General features: G+C 38.5%; 1 protein-coding gene across 1 annotated transcript in view; it reads right to left on the bottom strand.

Moving 5' to 3' along the window:
* LYST (lysosomal trafficking regulator) overlaps nucleotides 1–26849 on the bottom strand; it is a 3825950-nt gene that overhangs the window by 940768 nt on the left and 2858333 nt on the right. Inside the window, exons 32-33 of the mRNA XM_044075805.1 lie at nucleotides 19030–19106; nucleotides 4946–5134 (exon numbers count right to left, since the gene is read on the bottom strand). Coding sequence (XP_043931740.1) covers nucleotides 4946–5134; nucleotides 19030–19106 — 266 coding nt within the window. The remainder of the gene's footprint in view (nucleotides 1–4945; nucleotides 5135–19029; nucleotides 19107–26849) is intronic.

Here is a 26849-nt window from a genome sequence, read left to right as displayed (position 1 = left end):
GACCACAAACTAATCACCCTGGATATACATATCCCACCTCCACCCCCAGCACAAAAGACCACAGTGAAAAACTTCTCAAAAGCAGACTTCACTCTTCTTAAGACTGAGATGGTATCCTTTAAGCCCACTGTGCCAGTGGATACCACATCCCACAATGCCGAATCCTTCACAAATGCTTTCTATGGACATCTCCAAGAATGCATGGATCATGCAATCCCAAACAAATCCAAGTCCCTCTCCACCAAATGTAAGCGTCCTGTCTGGTGGACCTCAGCCATAAACAAATTGTATAACAAAAGAAGGAAGCTACTGCACGTCAGAGCGAAATCCCATGAAGGGAAGACATCTCTGATCAACATTAGCAGAAAACTACGTTCTCTCATAAAACATCCAAGGCAAACTTTGAGAGAAAAATCGCTAAGGACACTAAAGATGACCACAAAGCCTTCTTCAGCTATGTTAGAAACCTGGGCGGAAACCCTCAGATATGCTCAGAGTTGGTTCACAACAACAAAAAATACACTGAACCCACAGATATTGCTAACATTCTGGCTGACAGGTTCAGTGCAAATTTCTCCCCTCCTTCACCCCCAAAAGAAGAAATACTTATCCCAGCTGAATGTAATCTCCCTGTCATCTCAGATGTCCAAGTGAGACCGCCCTAAACAAAGCAAAAAACACAGCATCAATGGGACCTGACGGTATCCTGGGGTGCGTGTTACGTGAACTCCAAGAGGAGCTAAACCCACACATAAAAATGCTATTTAACCTTAGCCTTACTTCGATATGTACCTGAACACTGGCGTACAGCAACAGTGGTCCCACTCCACAAGGGGGGGTGCCTCTACAGACCCTGGAAACTACCGCCCCATAAGCTTAACTAGCCTGGTCTGCAAAGCTATGGAAAGAATCATTATGGAACTCATAAACAGAGACATAGGGGACCTACAGACACTTGACCCCACCCAGTTCGGCTTTGTAAAGGGCAGATCCTGCCTTTTAAACCTGGTTGACTTTTTTGAAACAGTCACTAGAGCCATTGATGAGGGCAAAGCAGTCCATACAGCATACCTGGACTTGGCTAAGGCCTTTGACACAATACCCCACTCAGGCATCATAGATAAGCTAAACAGCTTAAAAGTAAACCCTTATGTCACTAGATGGGTTGCAAACTGGCTAAAGGACAGAACCCATAAAGTTAAAATCGCTGGAGCAATGTCAGACTCAAAGCCAGACACAAGTGGTGTCCCACAGGGATCTGTCCTGGGACCCCTCTTGTTCGGCATTTATTTCTCAGATGTTAAAGCAAACATGGGAGGGCTGTGGTTGACAAAGTTCGCAGATGACTGCAAACTAGGCGCCATAGTCGATACACCAGCAGACACACACATCCTACAAAAAGGCCTCACTGAAACGGACAACTGGTGCCGTAGTCGCGGCCTTAAACTAAATGCCAAAAAATGCATAGTCATCCCTTTTGGAAAAAACAAAGTACCCACAAATTATCACATAGACAGCAACCCACTGAGTACGGAAAAAGTAATCAGAGACCTAGGGACCCAAGTAGACAGCGACCTCTCATTTGACACCCACATTGCCAAAGTGGTTAGAAAAACATTCTACCTTGCACACCTCATCATGAAGGGATTCACATCCAGATCCAAGGATGTCATTGTACCCCTATATTCCTCCCTCATCAGACCCATGATTGAGTACAATGCCCCATTTGGTATGTACCTCACCCGGCATTTGCAACAGCTGGAGAGACCACAAAAGTACCTCACCAAAAGGATCAAGGGTCTCCAACATATGTCTTATTCTGCCAGACTAAAGAAACTTCAGCTCTATTCAGTAGCATACCGCCTGCTCAGAGGTGATCTCTGCCTGACGTACAAGGCCATGTCCAATCAGGATCTGATAGACATGCTCCACCTCAAAAAATCCAAATCCATCAGGACCACGAGAGCTAAAGACTTAAACCTCGGCACAAGTATGAATAGGACATGCTGGAGGGATAGATTCATAACCCAGAGGCTTCCCATGCTTTGGAACAAGATCCCAGTTCGTATTAGGCAGAGCCCCTCACTGACTCTCTTCAAGAGAAATCTTGATGAGTGGATGGGAGATCGTAAGTTTACCCCAGGGGTCACATCTGTGTCACTGCTAGACAGGGGCACAGTAAATTAATTCTATTATATAAGGGGACCTTCATTGTGTCACTACTAGACAGAGGCACAGTATTCTAGATTTATTCTATACATTTTTGTACCATTTCATGGGGTGGCAAAAGCCACATCACTATGGCTAGGCTTACAAATGCCCCAGGGCAGATAGCCTAGTACTATACTATGAAACTATGAAACTATCTGTATCTGGGTGCGGATGAATCTCTGCATCATCCTGTCCACCTTGGCTTCAGAAAGATTATGGGTGGATCTGGATGAGGAGGCCACTGACACCGGCCTAGAGGGGTGGTGGAGGGACGCCAAGGCTAGGGAGCAGCTCCAAAGCACCTCACGCTCCAGGAGAAGTGAGGGGAACAGAGCCGGGGAGACTCCACTTTCCAAATCAGCTGATTCTGGCTGGGGGACTTGAAAAGGATAAGCGGTCAGGGGACCGCTTCCTAGATTTATAGGTTCATAGGTTGGTACTAGGCTATCGGCCCTAGGGCCTATACAAGCCTAGCCATAACAATACCCTGGATATTTCTTCCCACAATATTTACTTCCCTGGACCCCTGTCTAGCAGGGCGACTGACGTGATCCCAGGGGTGAATTTCCTATCTCCCATCCAATCGTCAAGGTTCCTTTTGAAGAGGGCCAAGGAGGTGCTCTGCTTGACATGTATGGGCAGTCTATTCCACAGTATAATATTTGTTCCTATGCTTATGTTTGTCTCTGTCCCCGGTCCTCTTAGTGGAAGGTTGAGTCCCAGAGGCCGGGGCAGAGATGGAAGAAGCAGGAGTAGCAAAAGAACTAGAGGTCTGGGCCCTGGTAGTAAGAGGGGGAAAGAAGGCCTTGTTGTTTGTTCCTCTTGTCGAACAATGAGTGGGGATTGAACCCCATGCAGATCGAGCAGGAGGACTCTAGATGGACCACCCCTAAACACTCAATGCACAATGTGTGGCCATCAGCTGGGGAAACCTTGTGGCCACACTCTGTGCACTTACGAAATCCCAGTTTGGGATTCTCCGACATACCTAAAAGGGAGAGGTCCAAACACACAGACACATTACTGACGCAAACACTGAGGGGAGGTGATAGAAAAGGTAGAGGGAAGAAACTAGATGGAGAGACTGAAGCCCACAAAAAAATTCACTTACCCAAAAAGTTGACAGAGCAGCGGATCACGATGCTTACAGAGATGCGGCAAACAAGATCTGAAGGGAGGAGGAACACAGGGGCATTATGGTTAGGGAAGGAGCTTGGAGCTCGGATCACACGCTGGAAATGTGGCCGAGTTGGATCCAGTCTGAGTACCCACAGGTTGAAGGACAAATGAAGACAACAACTTCAGATAAGATGTTTTACAGAGAACCAAAGAATTGTTGCACAGGATGAGTACCCCCCATCCTAGTCAGTCAAATGACACCTTGATGTGCACTGTCTGAAGGTGCCTCTGCTGCTTAAGCTTGACAAGCAGAAAATTATAAATTCACAAGCTCTTGAAACAAATGGTTATGAAACTCATTACTATAACAAAACCTTGTATACATGTGTATATGCTCAAAAAACATGAAATATTGCTAATGACTTTATAACATGTAGCTTCAGCAGACAGACATCACACCATACTCCCTCCTATCTGCTTCAGTACTCAAGAGGACAAGTCTCAAACAGACACCAAAAAGTATGCCCATATCAGCTTAATGACACACAGGGATAAAGCCCTGACTACACTGCAAGTGACCCAAATTTGATTAATAGCTCAAGTGCCTGCAGTAGCTGGTTGGGGAGGAGGAGTATGAGCAGCTGCTGTTGGCTTTCCCATACTGGGAGGAGAGAGATGACATTGGCTCATTACTGTTCAAACCCAGTGGAACTCTGAGCTGGCCAAGTTCATGGTACCATAGTGCCTTTACACCATGTTGCCAAGGAGACCTTATTATGCAGAAATGCTCTTCCACTATAGAGGCAGTAACTGTGGGCTCAGAGGGGCCACCGGGGTGGGGGAGGGTGCTCGAAGTGGGAGAAAATAGGCCACCCCTGAATACCAGCAAACTGGCCTACCCCTTACTGCCCAAATCTTGCTGGGGAATAAAGGCTGATGGAGTTCCCAGGCAAGAATGAGTGGACCACACATCTCTTGTCTAGCCCAGGAATAGCCAGCTCCTATTCTTCCAGAACAAATGGGACAGTTTGGTAATGGTAGAAGAGCCATCTACAAGGTCTTGGAGAGTAGCAAACAAAATGTATGCCTATATAAAATGATGACTGGAGCATCTCTGTAGACCTAGCTGTGTTCATCTCTCTATCTGGTGGCTACTCCTCTCTAAGGAACATGCGTCCCTTCAGGGAGTGCCTCAACAAGCGACACCCCCCTGGGATAAGTACTACCATTCCTCACTTCCTGTGCCTCAAATGCTCAAGCCACTAAATGAACTGGGGTTGCCTGGCTGTAGTAAGGAATTTATCCCTTTATACCATGGTGCTGTCTACCCACCTCATCTTCTTATCCAAGTGTTAGACTATACAGGGGATGTACTTCATGACTCCAAAAAGAATTTACTCAACAGGTAATAATGGTTTTAGCAAGAAACTCTGTATCTGTTGATGCTATGTTCTTAAAGAGAACAATGCATATGCAAGCAGATGGCAAAAATATGTCATCTGTAGAGAAGTAATGAGATGTAGATAAAAAAACAGTGTGTGCTGGCATTAATTACCTCTTTGCACAGCAGTAGTCTGATTCATTTTATGATATTTAAATAAAAGTAATCACTTACCGGTCATGTCCAAACTGGTGGACTAGCTCTTGCCAGTACCTGCTAGCACTTAAATTGAGTTTATACAGTGTTCGAATATGCTGCATCACTTTTTTCCGTTCCATGTTCTGCTGCAGTGAAATCTTTTGGGTGATATCTCCAGCTATCTTGGAAATTTCTTTTGACTTTGTGTCCAGCCGCTGAAGAAGGCTTTAATTAAAGTTAAAAAGTGAAAAACAGATTAAGATAAATTTTTACTTAAAAATGTTAAATTTCAGTTGCTTTCACAACAAATATATGAAACAAGCTAGTTAAATCAAAGCAAAACAAACAAGATCACACCAAAGAAGCAGCACTGCAAGGCTGCCAGTCATGACCCTGGCGTGAAGACATGCTTTCTGGTAAAAAGACTTAATTATCTGTGTTAATAAGACCAGATAGGTACAGAAACTGGATAGTTCTGTGGCTGAACCAATAAATACACTACTCACTGCTAAGCTACAGACTGCCTTTGTTTGATTAGTTGCTTATCTGGTTTGAAAAGAAATTATAGCTTTTTGTGGTTTCACTTCAATACAGATGAAACTATACGAGGAATGATTTTTTAAAAAAAAACTTTATTGACTTATCACTTGTACCACAAGCAAATTTACATTTATACAAAAATAATCAAACTGAATTAAAAAATTAACATTAACAAACATCATACTTCAGATATATTGCTATATATCATATAACCTAAGCAACACTACATAAATTATTCAATTCCTGCCCCTTTTTTTAAACAAGAAACATCTTTATTAAACCATCGCTAACGACATAAACAATCATACATTTATGTAAATGAAAACTAACCACACCGACACAATCCTAGTTGCAAGCATTTTACACCACAAACCATACTGGCACACTCCCAGTTGCAAACATTATACATCACTTATAATCTACCCAATCATTTTCGAACATTAAAAAGCTCATTTAAGTCCTGCCTTCTTTTAAACCTCATTCTTCCCCTGTATGTATTGTTCTTACAATTCCCATTTTTTCCTATGTAGTTTGCTCTTACCCTTTTCTAAAGATTTCAATTCCAGTTGTTTTACCTCTGTTACTATATTCACTGTTTCTCATATAGTCGGCTAACATTTTTATTTCCATTTTTTAGTAATTGCTTTTTGGCAGCCACCATAATTAGATACAGTATGGCCTTACCATGTTTAGACAATTCTGATCCTGTATCATGGCTCAGAAAAATCATCTCCCTCACCACACCAAGCATATCCAACTGTGCATCCCGCAGGGAATTCCTAAAGTCCTCCAACCCACCGCACTCACAGAAAATATGTTCCCAAGTACCTCTTTCTTCCCCGTCATGCCTCTAACATTTGCTGTTCACCTGAGGAAAGATTATCTGGAGTCTACTTGGGGTATAAAAATATCTATGTAAACATTTCCAAGCAAAAATCCTAAATCTTCTAAATTCTGTTGCATATTTGGGAGATATACATATATCCTCCCATTGTTTCTTTGTGAATTGCTTATCCAATTTCTCTTCCCAATCCTTTCTAACCTCCTCTGATTGACTGTTATAGTTATCATGCAATATTTTATATGCTCTACTAATTATTCCTTTTTTAATGGCAGCTTCTGTTCTAGATTCTACTAAAAACTTCACCAGTGCTGGTCTTTTGTTTAGGACCCCCCCCTATTTTTTTTTCTTTGCCTATACTCTGATATCAATCCTTGATAGGAAAGGCACTCTCTAACCTGCAGTCCAAATAAATTCTTGGTGTCTTCCCATTCTATTACCTATCCCTTTCTAGATACTTGCTCCCAATACCTTTGTTCCTTTGCCAGTTTTCTCCAATAAATTCCAGCCCCCTCTTTCCTACTGTCTATATCCCTAATTGCAGTCATCCCTATCAGCAGAATCTCCTTTCATTCCCATGTTGGCTTAGTTCTTAGAATACTTTCTGCTGCTTTATGGATATAATATTCTGTATGATTATTGTTATTCACCTTAAAGGCCTGCATCCAAAATCCCAGTCTCTCCTTGTTTCTTTAGCTTCCCCTGCTTCAACATTATCCCTTTCCACTGTGACTACATGAAGGATATTAACACAATTACAAGAGGAATAAAAATGTTGGTCATCTACTCAACAGCTACATCTAAAGAACTGTATATATTAACAATCAAGGCACTACTCCGACATTCCCTTTGGACTGTAGGTCTGATTTACTTTAATGCAGCTAAATTATATGTGACTAATGAATGTTTTGATCTCTGCAACTGCGCAGGTGTCAGTTTCTCTCTTCCAAACATAAGATTCCACGTAAGGGAAACTAATCTTCATGTGACCAAATGAAGGGCCCTTTTAAAATCTGTTTTAACATGTGAACAGAAAATGGAAGCTCCAGGGGGTAGGTAGGCAAGTTGTGATAGCTGAAAGAAATACATTTACTGAGGCATATGTCAGGCCCTTGAAAATTATTAAAAAGATCTTGGACACGAAGCTGTCCTGTATGGATTGTCATGGTCACAACAACAGGAAACAGTAGTACCTGATTTGTCTGGCTTCTTACAGCATCTTGACTTTTCTCCAATTCTCCCGCCCTTTTGTTGTTATGATCTTAAAAGTCAGTATCTCTGGCTTTCGTCTTTTATGATATTCAGATTACCAAAGTCCTTCCCATGCCCTCTGATTACTATTGTAAATTATGTAATGTAATTAAGTACTTTTTCCCACCCATTCTTTGAGATAGAGCCATAATACTGAGAGCCCACCCAGCAAATAAGAATTTCTCTTGAATTAACCTTCCTTACCTCAAATAGTCATCTTCACAGAATTCCTATCTGCTTAGCATCCTTGCCACACTCTGAGAGGGTCCTGAATAAATCCTATGCCATCTATATCAGATAAAAGATTTATTTTACTGTTTTATACTTCACATTTAACTGCTTTACAGGTCAGTTTTTGCACATTAAATAGTTTTAAAGCACTCTGATGTACTGTTTGCAAATTAAGGACAGCTGCACTTTTGAGAAAGTTTACTGGCAGTGTTACTCTGTAATTTGCTACTTTGCATTTTTGTTGATACTTAGTTGTTGTATTCTTGCAACACTGACCCTGCTAAAGGGATTCTACACAGTTTCCGTGTTTCAAGTGCCTGTACAAATTCAGTGTGGTTGGGAAGCTCTTGGCGGATTTCCACAGAACACAGCAACACTTATTGTCCTTGTCTGACTCTCTGTACTGATTTTCTTATATCCCATGCCATCCAGACCAAAGCTAAGTACTTGTATTTAAAAATCGCACTTCTTACCTGATCGACTACTGATTTCTTGTTTTTCTTTTGTGCGTTTATCTGTATTCAAGGGTGAAATGACTGCATTTCTAAAACTGCCTTGCTTTTGGCCTGATTGACTTAAAACTGCCTTGTGTAGCTAGTTTGTTAAAGTTGTTTTGTGGAAGCAAACACTCTCATGCAATCTTTTTTGTGATTCTACTTTAAGAGGACTAGAATATTCCAGCTAGTAGCAGAAGGTGGTAGCCTAGTCTATCTGAGCTGGAGAATACAGAAGAAAGCTGTAAACTCATTTCCACAGAGCTCAGCAAAACACTGAAAAAAAACCACTGAATTCAGTGCCATCCAGGGAAAGATAAGTTCTTAAACTGAAACACTGTACTTTTTTCATTGTTTTAAGTTATTGTTGCTTGTATTTTGCAATTTTTCTGTGTGTTTAAAGCATTTTTTGCTACAAATTGCTTTTTTCTCCTTACTATTTGGTACTTGAATTGTTTTGTTTTGTAATCAACTTATAGAGGGGTGATTTATCTAGGAAATAAGTTGTTTGTTGTTACACTGCACTTGAGGGTCCTTTTTTGATATGCATCTACATTAACAGGACTAAGGGATAATACGTCTTGTGGCAGAAGGTGTTTGCCTAGTTTATCTGCTGGGAAGTACTCCAAAGGGGCTCAAAGTGTAGTCATTTACTGGCTTGGGAGTTACATTTCACTTTCATTCCTGCTTCTATGAATTATGTGCATTTCCATGGAGCCGCTTACCACACAACAGCTGTTGACAGTGTCCTGTACAGATGCAAGTGCCTGAACATCAAGTTTACCAATAAAACTAGTACTAGGATTGCAACCTGCAATTTACTGAAGCATTCCATGGAGTTAAGCTCACAGCAGCTAGCTTGTGCATTCTATAATACTTAATACTGTATCCTAGCACTATCTAATACCATATATTGGCACTATTCATCTTTAGTCCACAACCTTAGAAATCACCCTAAGAGACCTCTGCAAAGCCCAGTCCACAAACCCTCATAGCCCACCCTAATACAAAACTGGACAACATGGATATGTAATTTCCGAATGTCTCTATAGCCAGCTTGGTAGATATAGACATCCTGAGACAATGAAGCAATTGTTTCATGTTCAGAAAAAAAATAAAATAAATAAAAAAACAGAAAAATCATAAATAATTTACAATGTTAAACATATCAGCTTTTATCATATTTTTTCAAAAGCTGGTATGTTTAACATTGTAAAGCATTTATGATTTTTTTTTTTTGCTACTGAGGATCGCCTGCCTGTGACGAAGAAAGGCTTGCTGCTTTGGAACACTACCTGATTTTTGGAAATTAATGTGACTGAGCTCATCAACGAAGTTTTAAGACTACTAGTTTTTCTGTTTTTTTATTTTTTTCCCTCAGCACTCCAGTCAAAGTCTAATGACTTTTTTTTTTCATTTTAATGTTTGGGATGACTGAAGGGTTATGAATGGTAAATCCAGACTGGCTAACAAGTGGGCTGCCTGTCTAAATCCTTTTTGAACAGTAAGCACAACTGGCATCATCATCTGTAGTAGGTGAAGGTGATGGTGCAATTATTTTTTCAAGTATCACTGGATATTCCTAATGCAGTCTGGCTAAAAGGACCATGAGGACTCAGTCATGTTATTCAATGCCTTCAGGAAAGTTATTGGTGTTAAGGAGGCCTTCTCTGTTGTTTGAAAGAAAAAGCAGCACAGAATTAATACCTTTTCTAGAAGCAGAGATAGTTTGCTCCCCATGGTGCTAAGACTTCCTATAAAGGTCTTCCTTTAAGACTGGTAACTTAAGAATGAACTTTAGGCAGATGATGGAAATGCCCAGGCTGGTCAGGTATAAGGGAATATAATCTAAGCCATCCTTTTAGTTCTAGGATTAGGGCTAAGCATCTGGTAAATTCTATAGGAGCAGTGGACAGCCCAAAGGGCAAGGGGGTGAAAAGGAAATACCACATCTTGGACATAAACGTCAGAGATCTTCTGAGTTCCTTGTAAACTAGGATATGAAAGAAGGTATCCTTCATAGCCAATATGACTATGAAGACATCCAGTAAAATAAATATGAAAAGATCATTGCAGAGTTAAAGTTTTGAACTTCTGCAGGGTAAGAATCATAAGCAATTCCACAAAGGCCCAAAATGGGTCTCTAAAGACCATCTTTCTTGAGCATGAGAAACAGCTCTGAGTTAAACCATGCCTCCTGTTCTTCCAGAGGGACTCTTTCAATTGCAAGAGAAGAAATGAGTTGGGTGACTATGGAACCTGATAAGTCTGTAAGGCCAACAGGTCTGGGGTCACAGAGGCATCCTCCATGAGTGCAAGAAATACTATGAACTCAATGTTTCTTCCTGTCACAAAAAGCTCTCTTACCCAAGGTCTGTGGTCATGCTGAACCACTTGTTTCTGAAGCAAGATGATCTTCTTACTAATAGATGAGAGAGGGGAAGGAAAAAGCTTGAGTAAAACAAAATTGCGAGACAACCTTTTGGCTAGGAAAGCAGCCCCCCACCTCCCCACAATCCGGACTCGTTTCCAGCAGAATTCATCATATCTCTTTTCATCTGAGTTGTTAGACTGTTTCTTACAAAAGGGACACTATTTCATTGGGAAATTCATATTACATTTAGCATGTTGGAATGAATAATTGTTTCTGCATATTTTTACTTTCCTTGTCTAAACTTTTTAAACTTGAGGGGGATGCTCATACAAATGTTTTTTGTACAGAGGCAATTTAAAAGCCTCCCTTGTACATCATCTGGCATAGGCTGGATTCTAAGCCATGCACGTGTATTAATAGATAATTAATAATTAGTTAAACTGGAGTCTGACTGCCATGTCTGTCACTTATTTTGTTGACATCCCTTACTGTCTTCTGAAGACTTTCTCACCACAATTCTCTCCTCAGTGTCGAACAATTCTAAGTACCCTCTTGTGTGAGTCTAAAATTATTTACCCCCTCATATGAAAGGTTCTTACATCAAATTCAATTCATCTTCCAAAGAGGGATACTCAGGAGGACAGTCAGAAGAAAGTGATTATTCCTGTTCTGTATTATAACCCAGAGAGAGTAAAGCTGGCTGAAACACAAAATGTTTTAACCCAGTTTAATGTCTAAGTCAAAGTACTGCTCAGGGAAAGGTAACATTTCCCTTCAGGCAGGAAAAGCAGTTTCCCTGGATCAAAGTTCCCTCCTCCCCAGGGGATGCAGAGGTAGGCACCAGTTGTCAAAATGCAACGCACTCTTCAGCAAAATGGTTGTAAATGGCATGTCTGCGGTCAAGGCAGGCCCTGGGAGGCACAAATCCCTAAAGTGACCATATGCTCCACATAATATAAAATTAGAGGCTTGGCTAATTTGGGATTTTTTTCTCAGCCACCAAATTTATGGCTTTCTGACTTGTATTACCCACTCAAAGATCTCCAAAATCACAACCAAACAGGCCAAAGTCAATGCAGACAAGCCAAACACAATCTCAATGTTGTTATGCAAAAAAAAAAAAATTAAAAAAATCCCAATTTTGGTACTAACTACAGTGCTCTGAAAAGCCACATGGATGAAACTAATGGACTGACTGCAGATTACTTACTGCAGCAAAAGAGAACTAAACAAGGAATAGGCTGCTAGCCTTTTTGTGCAAATGTCATACAGATAAATTCAGTGCTAGGATAAGACTAGCTCCACATAAAGATGTCCAAAGCACTGGACTGGATGATCCGGCAAACATCTGTGGCTAAATCCCAAGTCTCACACTGTCTCACACTCTCTTCTGCTACACAAACTGCATAACCTCAGCTTCTCCTCTGATACTGTTGCATGGTTCTCCAGCTACCTCACTGATAGATCTCAATCAGTGAGATGGAACTCTGCACTCTCCCCTCCTTTCCCTGTAAAAATGGGTGTACCTCAAGTGTCTATAGGGCCTTTACTTTTTAATATCTTTACTAATCACCTCTACACCTCCTGTCCTCAATTATCTTTAGTTCAATATGCAGATGACGCTACAGTCATCACCACAGCCAACTCTCCCTCTAAGATCTTCTCAGGCATCTTTTAACTTAGTTGAAACATGGCTTTCCGACAATCAGCTCATCCTTAACCCTAAAAAACAAAGCTGTTACTCTTCCTACCTAAAACGTTCAACAATATTAAACCCTCCTTCTCCATACAGTCCCTTAATAACACTCCCATTCAGGTAGAATCCAGCACTAAGCTCTTAGGCGTAACCATCAACGGTCAGATTAAATTTGACTTGCATATTAATAACTGTATCAAAAAGACTCATTCAAAACTAGGGCTCTTTTACCATAACAAGAAATTCCTTATCTCTGAAGCCAAGATTACTCTCTCTCTTACCTATCTTCTACGTAGTCTAATGTACAACTCTCAAATTCTCACAAATCTTAACTCAGCACTCCTGACCAAACTCGAATCTACCTACAAGGTAGCTAGATTTGCTGCCTAACAAACCTACAAATCCCATTACTGTCTCTCTCTAAAAGACCTAAACTGGCTTGAATTACCCCACCAGCTTCTTCTCTCTCAGCTCCACATCACCCATCCAATCCTATACCAACCTTCCTACTGCCCAGCACTATCCCCTCTCATCTCCCATTATTCTCCCTCCAGACCTCTCCGAAGCTCTAATCAAGACCTACTACAAATCTATAAACCTAAGTCTAAATTTGGATGCAACATGTACAGCTATCACCCCACTATTGCCTAGAATAGGCTCCCACTAGAAATCAGGACCCTAACACATCCTAAACAATTTAAGACAGCCACCAAGGAGCACTTTAAAAGTCACTAGTCCTGCCACTGCATTCTCCCTCCTTAATCATCCCCTACTTCCTATACCTTAATCTACTTTCTGCCCATAACTCATTCTTATCACTATCTTTCTCTAATCTTCCTTGAATACTCTTTCTATTGTCTTCTAATCACCTCAGAGAAACATTCTATTGTAATTGTCTTGTCTTCATGCAACTACATTATGATAAAACTGGGTTTTTGTAACCACTTACCCCAAAAACTATACTCATCTTAATGACATATTTATTTTTATACATCTTGAAATAGTTATGCTATACCTCTGATTACTGACACTGTGTAACATTGTATTGCTACTTAATGCCTTGTAATAATCCTGTAACATTCCTGTCTAACGCTAATTTATAATGAAAATTGTATAATATGTTGGAGCTTTTCTCCCCGGTTCTTCAGCTCAGTCAGACAATTCCGGTCAACAAATGTAAAATAAAAAAATAAATAAATAAATTACTGAATAATGCTGCAACAGCGATCTTTAAGATTAATACCTAAACATCTGGATTCGTTCTGGACAAACATTCTATCCTGCACCCACTTTCCAACAGACTCTGGAACTACAAGTCTGTGAAACAACATATTTCTAACTGCAAAAGAACAATATTACTCTGCTTCCTATTCAAAAAATATTTTTACAGAAGGATAAGCATGCAGTCAAATGGTGAGAAAGAAGCCTGGATGCTCGATCCAAGAACTCATTTACTGAAATTTTGTTTGTCTGATCCTAAAGCTCTACTCATTTAACATTTTTTTATTCTTAGGTCCCCAGCATCACAGGCTAAAGAGCATCCCTGCTATATAGCATAGCACTAAAGAACTAAATATGATACAGGAACAATGGCCAAAACCCTGTTATACCAGCATGTTTTTCTGACCATACCACACAGTATTATAGATACTGCTGACAAAGAGAACAACACATTTTTTCATTTGTTATGTTTATTCTCCAAAACTTAAATGTGAGCATTAGCATTAGAACCAGAAACAACTCTGGGAGAAACATAAAGAGAAGAAAGAACTAGGGATTTGCGAAGTTGCAGTCAGAAAAAAACTAAGTTTAGTTGCTACATTATCAAAATACAGTTTTGATGTGCATCAGCCTTGCTTAATAACCACCATTCTAGTAATATGTAATTTGCAAGAACAATAACCAGTATAGTAGAAAAATAGTAATGCCTAGTGTTGGCTGAAGCTGATTGCCTCTTTCAGTAGATCAGTATTGTCAGAAGTTGAAACTACTAAAGATTTTAAAAAAGCTGTTCAGTCTACAGTAGTGTGAAGGAGCTTTTGATTAGCTTGTACTAGAAGGAAATAAGAGTGTGTGATGGAATAAAAGTACTCTGAAGAAGAAACTGGCTGACAGTCACAGAGAAATGGCCACGACATCTCACAACTTATGGTTAGAAAACAAAAAAAGTGTTGATACTGAATGTTGCACAGGTCACAAACTTTCTGGAAGCTAAATGACCACAACTGTGAAACCTGACTAGACTACCTGATGTTAAAGAATGGCAGAGGTGTAAGCTACCTATGCTGGCACACAGTGTCGTCCCTCAATTTGCACTTGCCCCATAACTTTAAACTGAAGAGCAAAAATTGAGCGGCAGCTGCTATAGTTTCTGCTACCCACAAGCAGAATGCTACAGCACTTCAGTTCTGACCACTTCTGACAGAAGTAGTCATTAAAGCTAAAAGTCTGAGGATAAGTCTTGCAGGAAGAGAAGAACTTTTGAAGCTAGCTTTTGCAGGGGCAACACTCTGGACTGTGGAAGGCTGGCAACCTGGCCGTTTGTATTCAGGTGGCATGTGATGCACTCTATCTGCTGTGCTGGTATTAGCTGACTCTTTGCAAGTCTGACAGTGCTCCTCAACTGCGGGGCAAAGTGGAGCATGAAATCCCTGTGTTTGACCAATAGATCCCTGGTTGATGGGGTGAGGAGCCAACTGTATAAACATGTGAACACCTGGAACCCCTGCAGCCTGATATATGCTGCTACCAGTGCCACGCATTAGAACACCTGGGGGGATGTAGTCAGCCCAAAGAGCAATGTTCAGAATTGAAAATGATTGGCTACTAGCCAGAAATGGAGAAATTACCTGGACTGCCTCGCTATCTTGACATGACAGCATTCTGGAGATGTGTCAAGCACATCCAGTTGTCTTTCCTCGTAAGACATAGAATGGAGTGAACCGTGATGATCAAGAATTTTATCTGTTTCATGAACTAACCGAGGTGGCTTAGGTCCAAAATCAGCCTTAGGTCTTCTGTTTTCTTCAGAAATAAAAAGAACCTGGAAAAGACTCCAGATTCTGGTTGGTCTTGGGAGGAACTTACTGAATGACTCTACTCTAGCAGCTTTTTACTTCTGCTGCTGCAGACCCCACTTAACAGGGTAGTAGTCGGGGAAATTAAATGACTAAAATAGCCTTTGGAGATTATTCTCTACACCCATGAATCTTGAGCGACTTACATGAAAAGCCTGAAAGCCCTGTCACTGTACTCTGTATCATATATGCTGATGAAAGGTGACCTGTGCTTGGCCTTCAGAGCAGGCTCTGACTACGCCCTGATGGAAATGCTGCACATTCCCAAATCAAATGGGACAAGAGTCGCTCATTCCAGGGATCTCAACCTAGCCTGTGACATTAACAAAACATTTTAGATTGACAGATACATCTCCCAGAGATTTCTACTCCTCTGGAATAAGCTCACACTTCATTTGAAGCAAAGCTCCTCAATGATCCTATTTAAGAGCAACTTTGACAACTGGATGAGTGACTAAATTCACCACCACGGGTGGCACCTGTGTCCCTCAGGGACAGGAGTAGTCTATGTTGATCATAGAATCACTCCACTAACAATGACCATCTAACTATGGTCAATTAGTTTAATTAGGTTTTTTACATGGTTAGGCTTGTAAAGGCCCTAGTGCCATTAGCTTAGTAACCTCCTATGAATCTATGAATATTTTTGTCAGTTCTAAAGGAAAATTTTACCTTCAGATGTGTTAATCTTACCGCAGAGGTTTTTTCTCCCTATAATATTACCCATAGTTTAATGCTCAGACATTTTGGTACCTTTCAATTTCTCCACTTCTAATATCATCCCCATCATTGATCATAAAAGCTCATCATTAATTTCTGGTTTATATTGGATTTCAGGAAGAAATTTGTCTTAGCCTGCAAGGCATACCCTAGACAAGAGATTTTTTTGTCATTTTTACTGTCACTCATAATTTTACATCCTGATGCTAATTCTTGTTGAGCTCAGTAATGTGCTGTAAACCAAACAAGCAGCTAAGGAAAAGTTACTTTTCAAATACTTACTTCTTGGAGAAATGTTTTTATACACACAGTAGCATAGCATGGTGGCCCAAATGGAAGAATACAACTGACATCTGCCCCACCAAGAAAACCCCCCAAAAAACAGTAAAACAGTTATGTAAATAATGACTATAACAGTGTTAAGCAGTGCGATGTTTCTTTAATTTTTCGCCTGCATTAATCTAAAGCTTGTCAAACAGGAAGCTAAGCAAGTAACAGTCTAAATAAATAAAAGAGAAATAAAAATGTGACACATAACCAACAAACAAGGAAATCTCAATGAATTGATAGAACTCCTTTAGAAATCTGGAAGTTAGGAGGAAGAAGGCTTTTGAAAATTTGGAAGAGGGGAATACCTACATCATAAAAGAAGGCAATGGTGGTAGGATAACGGAGGGAAAAGACCCTGCAGACCATGTATCATATAGACCAATATCAATTCTTAATCACGATTACAAAGTGTATTTGTGTTTACTAGCTAAGAGAATAGCAAAAATACTACAAAGCTGGTAGATATGGATCAGTATTGTTTTGTGGAAGGGATACAAACATTTTATAGTAAAACAATGATCATACAGAGAAGTAAAATAAATAAATATACATACATATATTGTACATTTTTATATATATATATATATATATATATATATATATATATATATATATATATACACACACACACACACATACACTTGTGGTGGAGCTTTCTTTTAATAATATTTCTCATAAACTGCTGTATCTACAATATTCTGCCATGCTAGCCAATCAAATATTTTCATGTACTGAAAACATTATTAATGTTACCAATAAGAGAAAGGGTAGGAGCAAACTACACAAGAAAAAAAATGATAATTGTGGGAGCAATACATACAGGGAAGGAATGAGGTTTAAATGAGCTACGTAATGTTTGATTGAAAATAATTGGGTAGATTTTAAGCAATGTATAATGCTTGCAACTGGGAGTGTGTCAGTATGGTTTGTGATGTAAAATGCTTGCAACTAGGATTGTGTCATTGTGGTTTGTATTCATTTATACAAATGTATGATTGCTTATGTTGTAAGTGATGATTTAATAAGGATGTTTCTTGTTTTAAAAAAGGGACATGAACTGATTAAGTTAGTAATGTTGCATAGGCTATACAATATATAGCAATATGTGTGAAGTATAATGCTTATAAATGTTAATTTGTTAATACAGTTTAATTACTTTGTATAAATGTAAATTTGTCTATGTCACAAGTGATAATTCAATAAAGGTATCTTTAAAAAATGTTATTGATAAGAGAGATACTATTCTTCTATTGCCATTAAAATTTAGAAATAGCAAGAATGTTTTAAATTAAGTAAGATAATTCATGAGTCCAGTTGGACTCATTAGTTCTTTGAAACTACTTACTAAACTAAACATGAAACAATGTAGCAACTGTGATTCAAGACCACTCAGAGCACCCCAGTTGTGCAGGGTTTCAACACCTACCATGCATTTTGTCCCACTGCACTACACAAAAGAACTGATGGCACAATGTCTATATTCATAAAACAAAATCTCCCCTCCTTTGCTCATGAGACAGGACAATGATCTGGAACTCCTCCATGTTCAATTTACCATGAACACAACCCCTTATCACATCATAGATAACTACAGGACTCCATCCATGTCCCCCTTGACCCATATATCTCCTACCTAACTAATATTTTGCACTTATGCATTAGGTCAAACACCCTTCTCCTACTGAGACTTCATCTACCCTTCTGCCAACTGAAAGATCTATATTTCCTACCATGTATGCCCAGAGACTTCTGGTCTTCTTAAATACAAACTTTTTGGACCAGTTAGTTTGCACTCCAACAAGTGGAGACAAAATCCTGGAGTTGGTCCTCATCAATATGGAACAGCTCTGTTCCCTATCCATTGTAACTTCCTCTTTAGTCCAATCGGACCATAAATCAGTCACATTTACCCTAAGACTAAAGCGAGAAGTGCCTTCAAATACCTCAGTATTCAGAGATTATACAAAGGTTAATCTACTAAACCTGAGTGATGACCTGGCTAAATTCGACATCCCTCTCCAACCTGAAGATGCTGCTGCACATGTGGAATGCTTTACCATCGAAGTCTATTCACATATGAGTAGCTGTATAGATGCTCCCACTCTGAAGTAAACACAATGTCAAATTTAAAAATATATCCCTATGGTGGAACAAAAAATAAACTCATGTGCAAAAGTATGCATTTCAAATGTATATCTAGCCAGTATACAGTCACATTCTAGGAAACAAGGTTAAAAAACACCAGATCACATTAATTAGTGCATTGCAAAGATTATTCATTTCTGGATAACCCCATTATGTTGGGCTAAACAAATCTGTAAATAAATTAAAAATCAGTGGAACCAGCAAAATTATGTACACAGCAGAAGACAAACTAAAACTAAATTTGTTGCACTGAACAAAATCTGAAGAAATAAATACTTTTCACTAAAAAGTAATGGTGCTGAAAAGGGAAAAAACACCAATGCCAAAGCATATTTTATTAAGTGTTTAAGTAAATGTCCAGCATCTCTAACAAACATAACTATTTCTTTAATTTGTACTACTACTACTTTGATCTAATTACCTTTGCTGAGCGGTTTCCATTTTCTTCTGCCAAGCTGTTCTGTTTGTGTTTTCTTCTGTTTCACATTTCTTCAACTCCTTAAAAAAGGAGATGGATAAATCAAGAAGGCAAATAGACTTTGTTATCATTACATACTTTACATAACTGAAGACCAAACATGTATTTCTCAAAGAATTATTTCTCCTGGGTTTAACCACTGTGTTATGAACTCTCCTATCTAGAAGCAGCAAATATTGGCAAGTAGGGCAATTCTTACAATCAATCTACTGATGAGTGTATTGATTCAAATGGATGCACTTTAGACTCAGTTCAGAAGTATAACAATATGTTTAACCTTTCTTTTAGGTTACTCTCAAGTCTGCGAGTGTGGCTGTCAGTTCGAGACTTTTGTTCCTATTTGGTGGGTAAAATTTCAGTATTTGAAGATGTACATAGTTTTGTGTGTTAGTATTAAGTTAATAGGTTTTAGGGGGTATTCAGTGTGGTTTTTTTTTTGTTTGTTTGAGGGATTTCAATAAAACAAAAAGTTTTGTAAGATGTGACATAGGCTCAAATGGAAATGGATATGACAAGCAACAACTGCATAAAAGTTCAACCTGTCAAACAGTGTATGCATGTAACACAAAAGCTGGAACTAGACATTTATCAAAAAGGTGTTATACATTAAAGGTGGGAATAACACTTTTTAATGTAGTGATGCTTTCTGCAATGTCTTTAAATGTCAAAGGTCTTACAGATAAATATGAAAAAGAGAGAGTAGTGAACTATATTAAATATGTAGAGTGCAAATAGTTATGTTGCAGGATACACACGTAGAAAGAACTGAACATGTGAATTTGATAAAAAAAAGGTTTTCAGGATGTTTTTTCAGTGGAATACTTGGGACAAAGGGAAAGAAGCGTACTTATATTAATTGCAAGAGGAGCTCCAATACTGACAGAAGAAGATAAAAAAAAGATAATGCCAGATTTGTAGTGTTAGGGTGCTACTGGCAAGGTAGGAGGATTATATTTATATTCCACCTAAAACTGCAATAATGGAGCTTAAGAAATTTCTGGGAGAAATAATCAGTTTTCAGCAAGGAATATTACTTACAGGTGGACACTGGAATGTGATTTGCAACAGCGAAGAGGTGTCTGGGGGTCCAGAAGGGAAAGTATAACAAAGTAGATTTTGGAGAAAAGTATGAAAATATTTGGCATGGAAGATGTGGATTCAGCAAAAGGAGTTCAGAGTGAATTTACATATTATTCCCCGAGATATAAAATCTTGGCTAGGCTAGACAAAATTTACATTTCATAGGAACATGTGCATTGAATTGAAGGATACACATCGGATAACTTTCAGTCATACAGAATAGTATATCTATAAAGTAGAAGAAAGTGTTCTAAGAACTAAGCCAACACAGGAACGGAGAAAGAAGATTCTCGTGATAAGGATGACTGCAATTAGAAATAAGACAATAAGCAAGAGGGGGCTGGAATTTATTGGAGAAAACTGGCAAAGAAACCAAGAAATTAGGAGCAAATAACTAGAGAGGGAAAGGTAACAGAATGGGAAGAGGCTTGGAATTTATTTTGACTGTAGGTTAGAGAATGCCTTCCCTATCAAGGATTAATACCAGCATATAGGCAAAGAGAAAGAAATAGGGGGGTCCTAAATGAAAGATCAGCACTGGTAGAGTTTTTAGTAGAATCTAGAACAGAAGCTGCCATTAAAAAGGAATAATTAGTAAAGTATATAAAATATTACATGATAACTATAAGAATCAATCAGAGGAGGTTAGAAAGGATTGGAAAGAGAGACCGGATAAGCAATTCACAAAGAAACATTGGGAGGATATATGTATGTCTCCCAAATATGCAAAAAAATCTAGAAGACTTAGGAATTTTGCTTGGAAATGTTTACATAGATATTTTACACCCCAAGTAGACTCCAGATAATTTCTTCTTATCTAGACAGTGAACGTTGGAGGTGTAAAGCTGAAGAAAGAGGTACATGGGAACATATTTTCTGAGAGTGCAGTGGGTTGGCGGACTTTAAGGATTTCCTGCAGGATGTACTTTCGGAGATGCTGGGTGAGCAGATTAGTGTGGCCAGGGAGTTGATCTTTCTGAGCTATGATACAGAATTGAAATTGCCTGGACATGGTAAGGCCTTGCTGTGTCTAATTGTGGTGGCTGCCAAAACAGCAATTACTAGAAAGTGGAAATCAAAACCTAAACCAACTATATTAGAAGTAGTGAATATAGTAGCAGTGATAAAACAACTGTTATGTTATGTTATGTTACAGGAGATACACTTAGAAAGAACTAAACATGTGAATTTGATTAAAAAAAAAAGGTTTTCAGGATGGTTTTTCAGTGGAATACTTGGGACAAAGGGAAAGAAGAGTACTTATATTAATTGCAACAGGAACTCCAATACTGACAGAAGAAGATAAAAAAAGATAATGCCAGATTTGTAGTGTTAGGGTGCTACTGGCAAGGAAGGAGGATTACATTTATATTCCACCTAAAACTGCAATAATAAAGCTTAAGAAATTTCTGGGAGAAATAATCAGTTTTCAGCATGGAATATTACTTACAGGTGGACAATGGAATGTGATTTGCAACAGCGAAGAGGTGTCTGGGGGCCCAGAAGGGAAAGTATAACAAAAGAGCGTAGATTTTTGAGAAAAAGTATGAAAATATTTGGCATGGAAGATGTGGATTCAGCAAAAGGAGTTCAGAGTGAAGTTGCATATTATTCCCCGAGATACAAAAACTTGGCTAGGTTAGACAAAATTTACATTTCACTGGAACATGTGCATTTAATTGAAGGATACACATCGGATAACTTTCAGAGCATGTGCCAATAATAATTAAAATAAAAAGCATGGTAATGAAATGAAAATGAGATACTGGCGCTTTCCCACCTACCTGTTGAAAAGAGAGGAATATAAGGAGTGGGGTAGTGTAGATTATTCAGGAGCTATTAGACAGGACAGAAATTTCTTCTGAAAATATAGCTAAGGGAGTGGGATAAAATTAAGGTGGAGTTTAAAAATAGGGTGGAAATAAAAGAAAAGGAACTATGGTTAAGAAGTAACAAGAATTATTTACAGGGACTGACAAATGTTAAGGTATTGCAAAATAGGGGGAAATCTCACAGAACAAGAAGAGGATCAACTGCAGAATGCTAAGGAGAAAATAAGGGATTGCCTTGATAATATGCACAAGTTTAGAAAGACTGCTGTTAAGCAACTGTTTTTCTGATGATAACAATAGAGCACAAAAACTGTTAGCACGACTCAGACAACAGAAAGTAGAAAGGGCTGTCGCCAAGCTTAGGGAGCCTATAACAAAGAAGGTAACAAGAGATCTTGTAGAGGTATTAGAAATATTTTGGAAATTTTATGAAAGTCTGTATAAAGCAGAGAAATATGGAAATCAAGAAAAGATACAAATGGAAATGTTTATGGAAGAATTAAATACACCAAGGTTAGAGGTTGATGAGGCTCAATTACTAACTGTTAGGACAGGAGGAGATAATATAAAAATGGTGATGTATAACCAACCTACAGGAAAATCCCCAGGAACAGATGGCATTCTTGTGGAAGTTTAGAAGCTAGGAGGGAAAAACTGATAAAGATTTGGAAGATTTTCTTTAACAGTATTTTCAGAGGAGAAGTACCAACATTTTACAAGAAAGCACTGACATCTGTAATACCTAAAGAGGGTAAAGATCCATCAGACTCAGCTTCATTCAGGCCCATTTTAATAATAAACTATGATTATAAAGTTTTCATGTCTACAATGGCTAAAAGAATGACAAAAGTAATGCCAAATTTGAGAGATGTGGACCAATGTGGTTTTGTGGAGGGGAGGCAAACATCTGACAACATTAACAGAACACTGATGATTCACAGGGAAGCAGAATGTAAGAAAATACCACTGTTGCTGGTGGGCCCTGATGCAGAGAAAGCATTTGACAGAGTAAGCTGGGACTTTATAAGCTCGGCAATGGAAGCACTTGCATTTCCTGAAAAAAATATAAGGTTGGTTAGGAGGACATATGAGGGATCAGAGGTGAAAAATTAAAAGTGGGTGGGGTCTTCTATGAAAATTTCTGCTTGAGCAGAGGAACCAGGCATGACTATCCTCTTTCCCCTTTGTTAATTGCATTATATTTAGAATCAATGGCAAAGAAAATAAGGAACTCAGAAATTCAAGGATACAATTGGTATGGTAGTCAAGATAAGTTGGCTCTATTTGCAGATGACATTATTTTATACCTGACAAAACCAAAAAGAGACATTACAGTGTTGTGGAACATTTTGAGACTGTCTCAGATTTTTTCAGTATACAAAATTAATGGAGCTAAAGCAAAGGCAATACTGGTAAATTATGTGCCCACACATGAATTGGCTCAGCAATATCTGTATTTATGGAGACATGATAAAATTAAGTATTTAGCAGAACAGATTAAAAATTATTCTGGTATGACAGCTAAGGATATGTGGGAAGAGACTAAACAAAAGATAATACAAAAACTGTGAAAATGGAAGCTTTATTACATGGATATGGATAGCAAGATACACAGGTCATGCATATTTTTTATCAACCACAGGAGAAGTTGTGGATTGCAATTAATAAAGAGCTGAAGGATTTTATCGGGGAGGGGAAGACAGCAAGAGTTGAGTGGGATAAGCTGATTCTTCCAGTAGAGCAGGGTGGATTGGGGTTACCCAATTTGAAGGGGTATTTCACAGCTACTCAGTTAAGGCTGCTATACATAGCAGAGGCAGAAAACTATAATTCAAAGTGGAAAGGGATGATGTTAAACGGGAGAAGAAAACAAGGAGACTGGGATTTTGAATGCAGGTCTTTAAGGAGAATAACAAAAATCATACAGAATATTATATCTATAAAGTAGCAGAAAGTGTCCTAAGAACTAAACCAACACAGGAATGGAGAAAGAAGATTTTCATGATAAGGATGACTGCAATTAGAAATACAGACAATAAGCAAGAGGGGGCTGGAATTTATTGGAGAAAACTGTCAAAGAAACCAAGGAATTAGGAGCAAATAACTAGAGAGGGAAAGGTAACAGAATGGGAAGAGGCCTAGAATTTATTTTGACTGCAGGTTAGAGATCGCCTTCCCTATCAAGGATTAATACCAGTGCATAGGCAAAGAGAACAAAATAGGGGGTCCTAAATGAAAGATCAGCACTGGTAGAGTTTTTAGTCGAATCTAGAACAGAAAACTGCCATTAAAAAGGAATAATTAGTAAAGTATATAAAATATTACATGATAACTATAAGAATCAATCAGAGGAGGTTAGAAAGGATTGGAAAGAGAGACTGGATAAGAAATTCACAAAGAAACATTGGGAGGCTATACGTATGTCTCCCAAATATGCAAAAAAATCTAGAAGACTTAGGAATTTTGCTTGGAAATGTTTACATAGATATTTTACACCCCAAGTAGACTCCAGATAATGTCTTCTCATCTAGACAGTGAATGTTGGAGGTGTAAATCTGAAGAAAGAGGTACGTGGGAACATATTTTCTGAGAGTGCAGTGGGTTGGCGGACTTTAAGGATTTCCTGCAGGATGTACTGTCGGAGATGCTGGGTGAGCAGATTAGTGTGACCAGGGAGTTGATCTTTCTGAACTATGATACAGAATTGAAATTGCCTAGACATGGTAAGGCCTTGCTGTGTCTAATTGTGGTGGCTGCCAAAACAGCAATTACTAGAAAGTGGAAATCAAAATCTAAACCAACTATATTAGAAGTAGTGAATATAGTAGCAGTGATAAAACAACTGGAATCAAGATCTTTAGAAAAAGGTATGAGCAAACTACATAAGAAAAACTGGGAATTGTGGGAACAATACATACGGGGGGAATGAGGTTTAAAAGAAGGCAGAATTTAAATGAGCTATGTAATATCTGGCTGAAAATAACTGGGTAGATTATAAGTGATATACAATGTTTGCAACTGGGAGTGTGTCAGTATGGTTTGTGATGTAAAATGCTTGCAACTAGGATTGTGTCGGTGTGGTTTGTTTTCATTTATATAAAAGTATGATTGCTTATGTCAAGTGATGATTTAATAAAAATGTTTCCTGTTCAAAAAAAAGAGGGTCAGGGATTGAATAATTTATGTGATGTTGCTTAGATTATATGACATATAGCAATATATGTGAAGTACAATGTTTATTAGCGTTAATTTGTTAATGCAGTTTGATTACTTTTGTATAAATGCAAATGTGGCCATGTCACAAGTGATAATTCAATAAAGGTGTTATTTATTTATTTATTTCAGTTTGATGACTGGGGAAGTCCACTGGGCCTAAAACGAGCCTGTTTTCATTGGAGGCCTGGGGAGAAAAGCTCCAGTAGCAATGAAAAACATATTAGCATATACACATACAAAGCAAAGAAGTCATACAGCTTTATGCAGCATTCTACAGTAAAAACATCTGCCTAATACAATAACAATAATAAAATCTAGCAACTGTACAGTCTACGAGTCATTACCAGTGAATTACAATTGAAACTTTACATTTCACAATAATAGTAGCAAAAATCTAGCAACAGTATAGTCTATGGGTCATTAACAGGAAATTACAATTGAGCATGAGAAATTGTGGGAAATGAACTATTAACACAAATTTGGAGGTTAAGGAGGAGTAGGAGGCCAAATGATGTGAGTGCAGAGATAATGCAGAAAGTCAGAAGATGGGTTTTGATATAGGAGGGTCCTATGTGGGGAAGAAGCAAGGGCATTCCCACTTTGAAGATAGGTAGGAACAGAGGATGGATTTAAAGTTAAATTGACGAGTATTTCTAAGGGATGGAGGAAGAGAGTTCCATAGTTTAGCTAAGGAGCAGGATAGCAGAATGTGCCCAGATGGCCGTAAAGGTTTGTAGATTTTAAGTAGGTTCTGATTTTCTGACCGAAGTGAATGGTTAAAAAAACATATAATAATGTAAATATAATAAAGAAACATAATGTAATGTCATAGGACAAGTCACACACCAGAGCAGTAAAAAAATAAATAAATACATAAAATATTAGCAATACAGTATCAGAGCAGTAAGTAAGATAAAGGGCCAGATTCTAAAAGAGTTGCTCTCAGTGTAAGTCTGCCCTGATTCCAAAAGACTTGCTCTCGGTGTAAATGACTTACTTCTGTGTAAGGCCTATCTATAAACACTTACTATGGGGTCAAATTTCAAAACACCTGCTCTCAACCTATCTATCAGCAACTAGTCACTTACACAGACAGCAAAGTATGTAAGAATCGGGGCAAACATGTTTGAAATACGGTTAAGTACACTATATGCAATGTACACAGGTGTGATAACACCCTAACATGCATAGAACTGCATATTGTTATAAGACCTTCTGTGAGAAGAACAATCTATTTTGGTAATAGATATTTTACACTTCAGAAAATGCATGCTACAGTTAGAGCACTTTAAGTGTAGAATTTTGCTTGTATATCTAGAAGAATGGAGAAACACGTTAAAAAAGGAAAGAAAAAATAATTTTCAGTATCACAATTATTCAGCGGGGGAATAGGGAAGGAGAGTTAAGGTTGGTGGGAAATGAAGGTTATATACTTACCATAATGATAATTATGTGTTATCTGTTTCCATCCTTCCTCAATGAATGGGGTATTCAGATCAATAATGGATCCAGCTTTGGCCACTTCCAAGCTTTCGTGCACAGGCTCCTCTTGTTTCCCATAATCCCTCAAATCAAGTTTGCCCACAATATCAGACAAAAGTAAATTATGCTGAAATCATGGCAGACCCAATAAGC

The sequence above is a fragment of the Protopterus annectens genome, chromosome 1.part1 (assembly GCF_019279795.1).
Source record: "Protopterus annectens isolate FY-2018-M chromosome 1.part1, PAN1.0, whole genome shotgun sequence".
Lineage (NCBI taxonomy): Eukaryota > Metazoa > Chordata > Ceratodontiformes > Protopteridae > Protopterus > Protopterus annectens.
The sequence above is the reverse complement of the archived record's forward strand: the minus strand, read 5'-3'. Positions and strand labels throughout refer to the sequence as shown.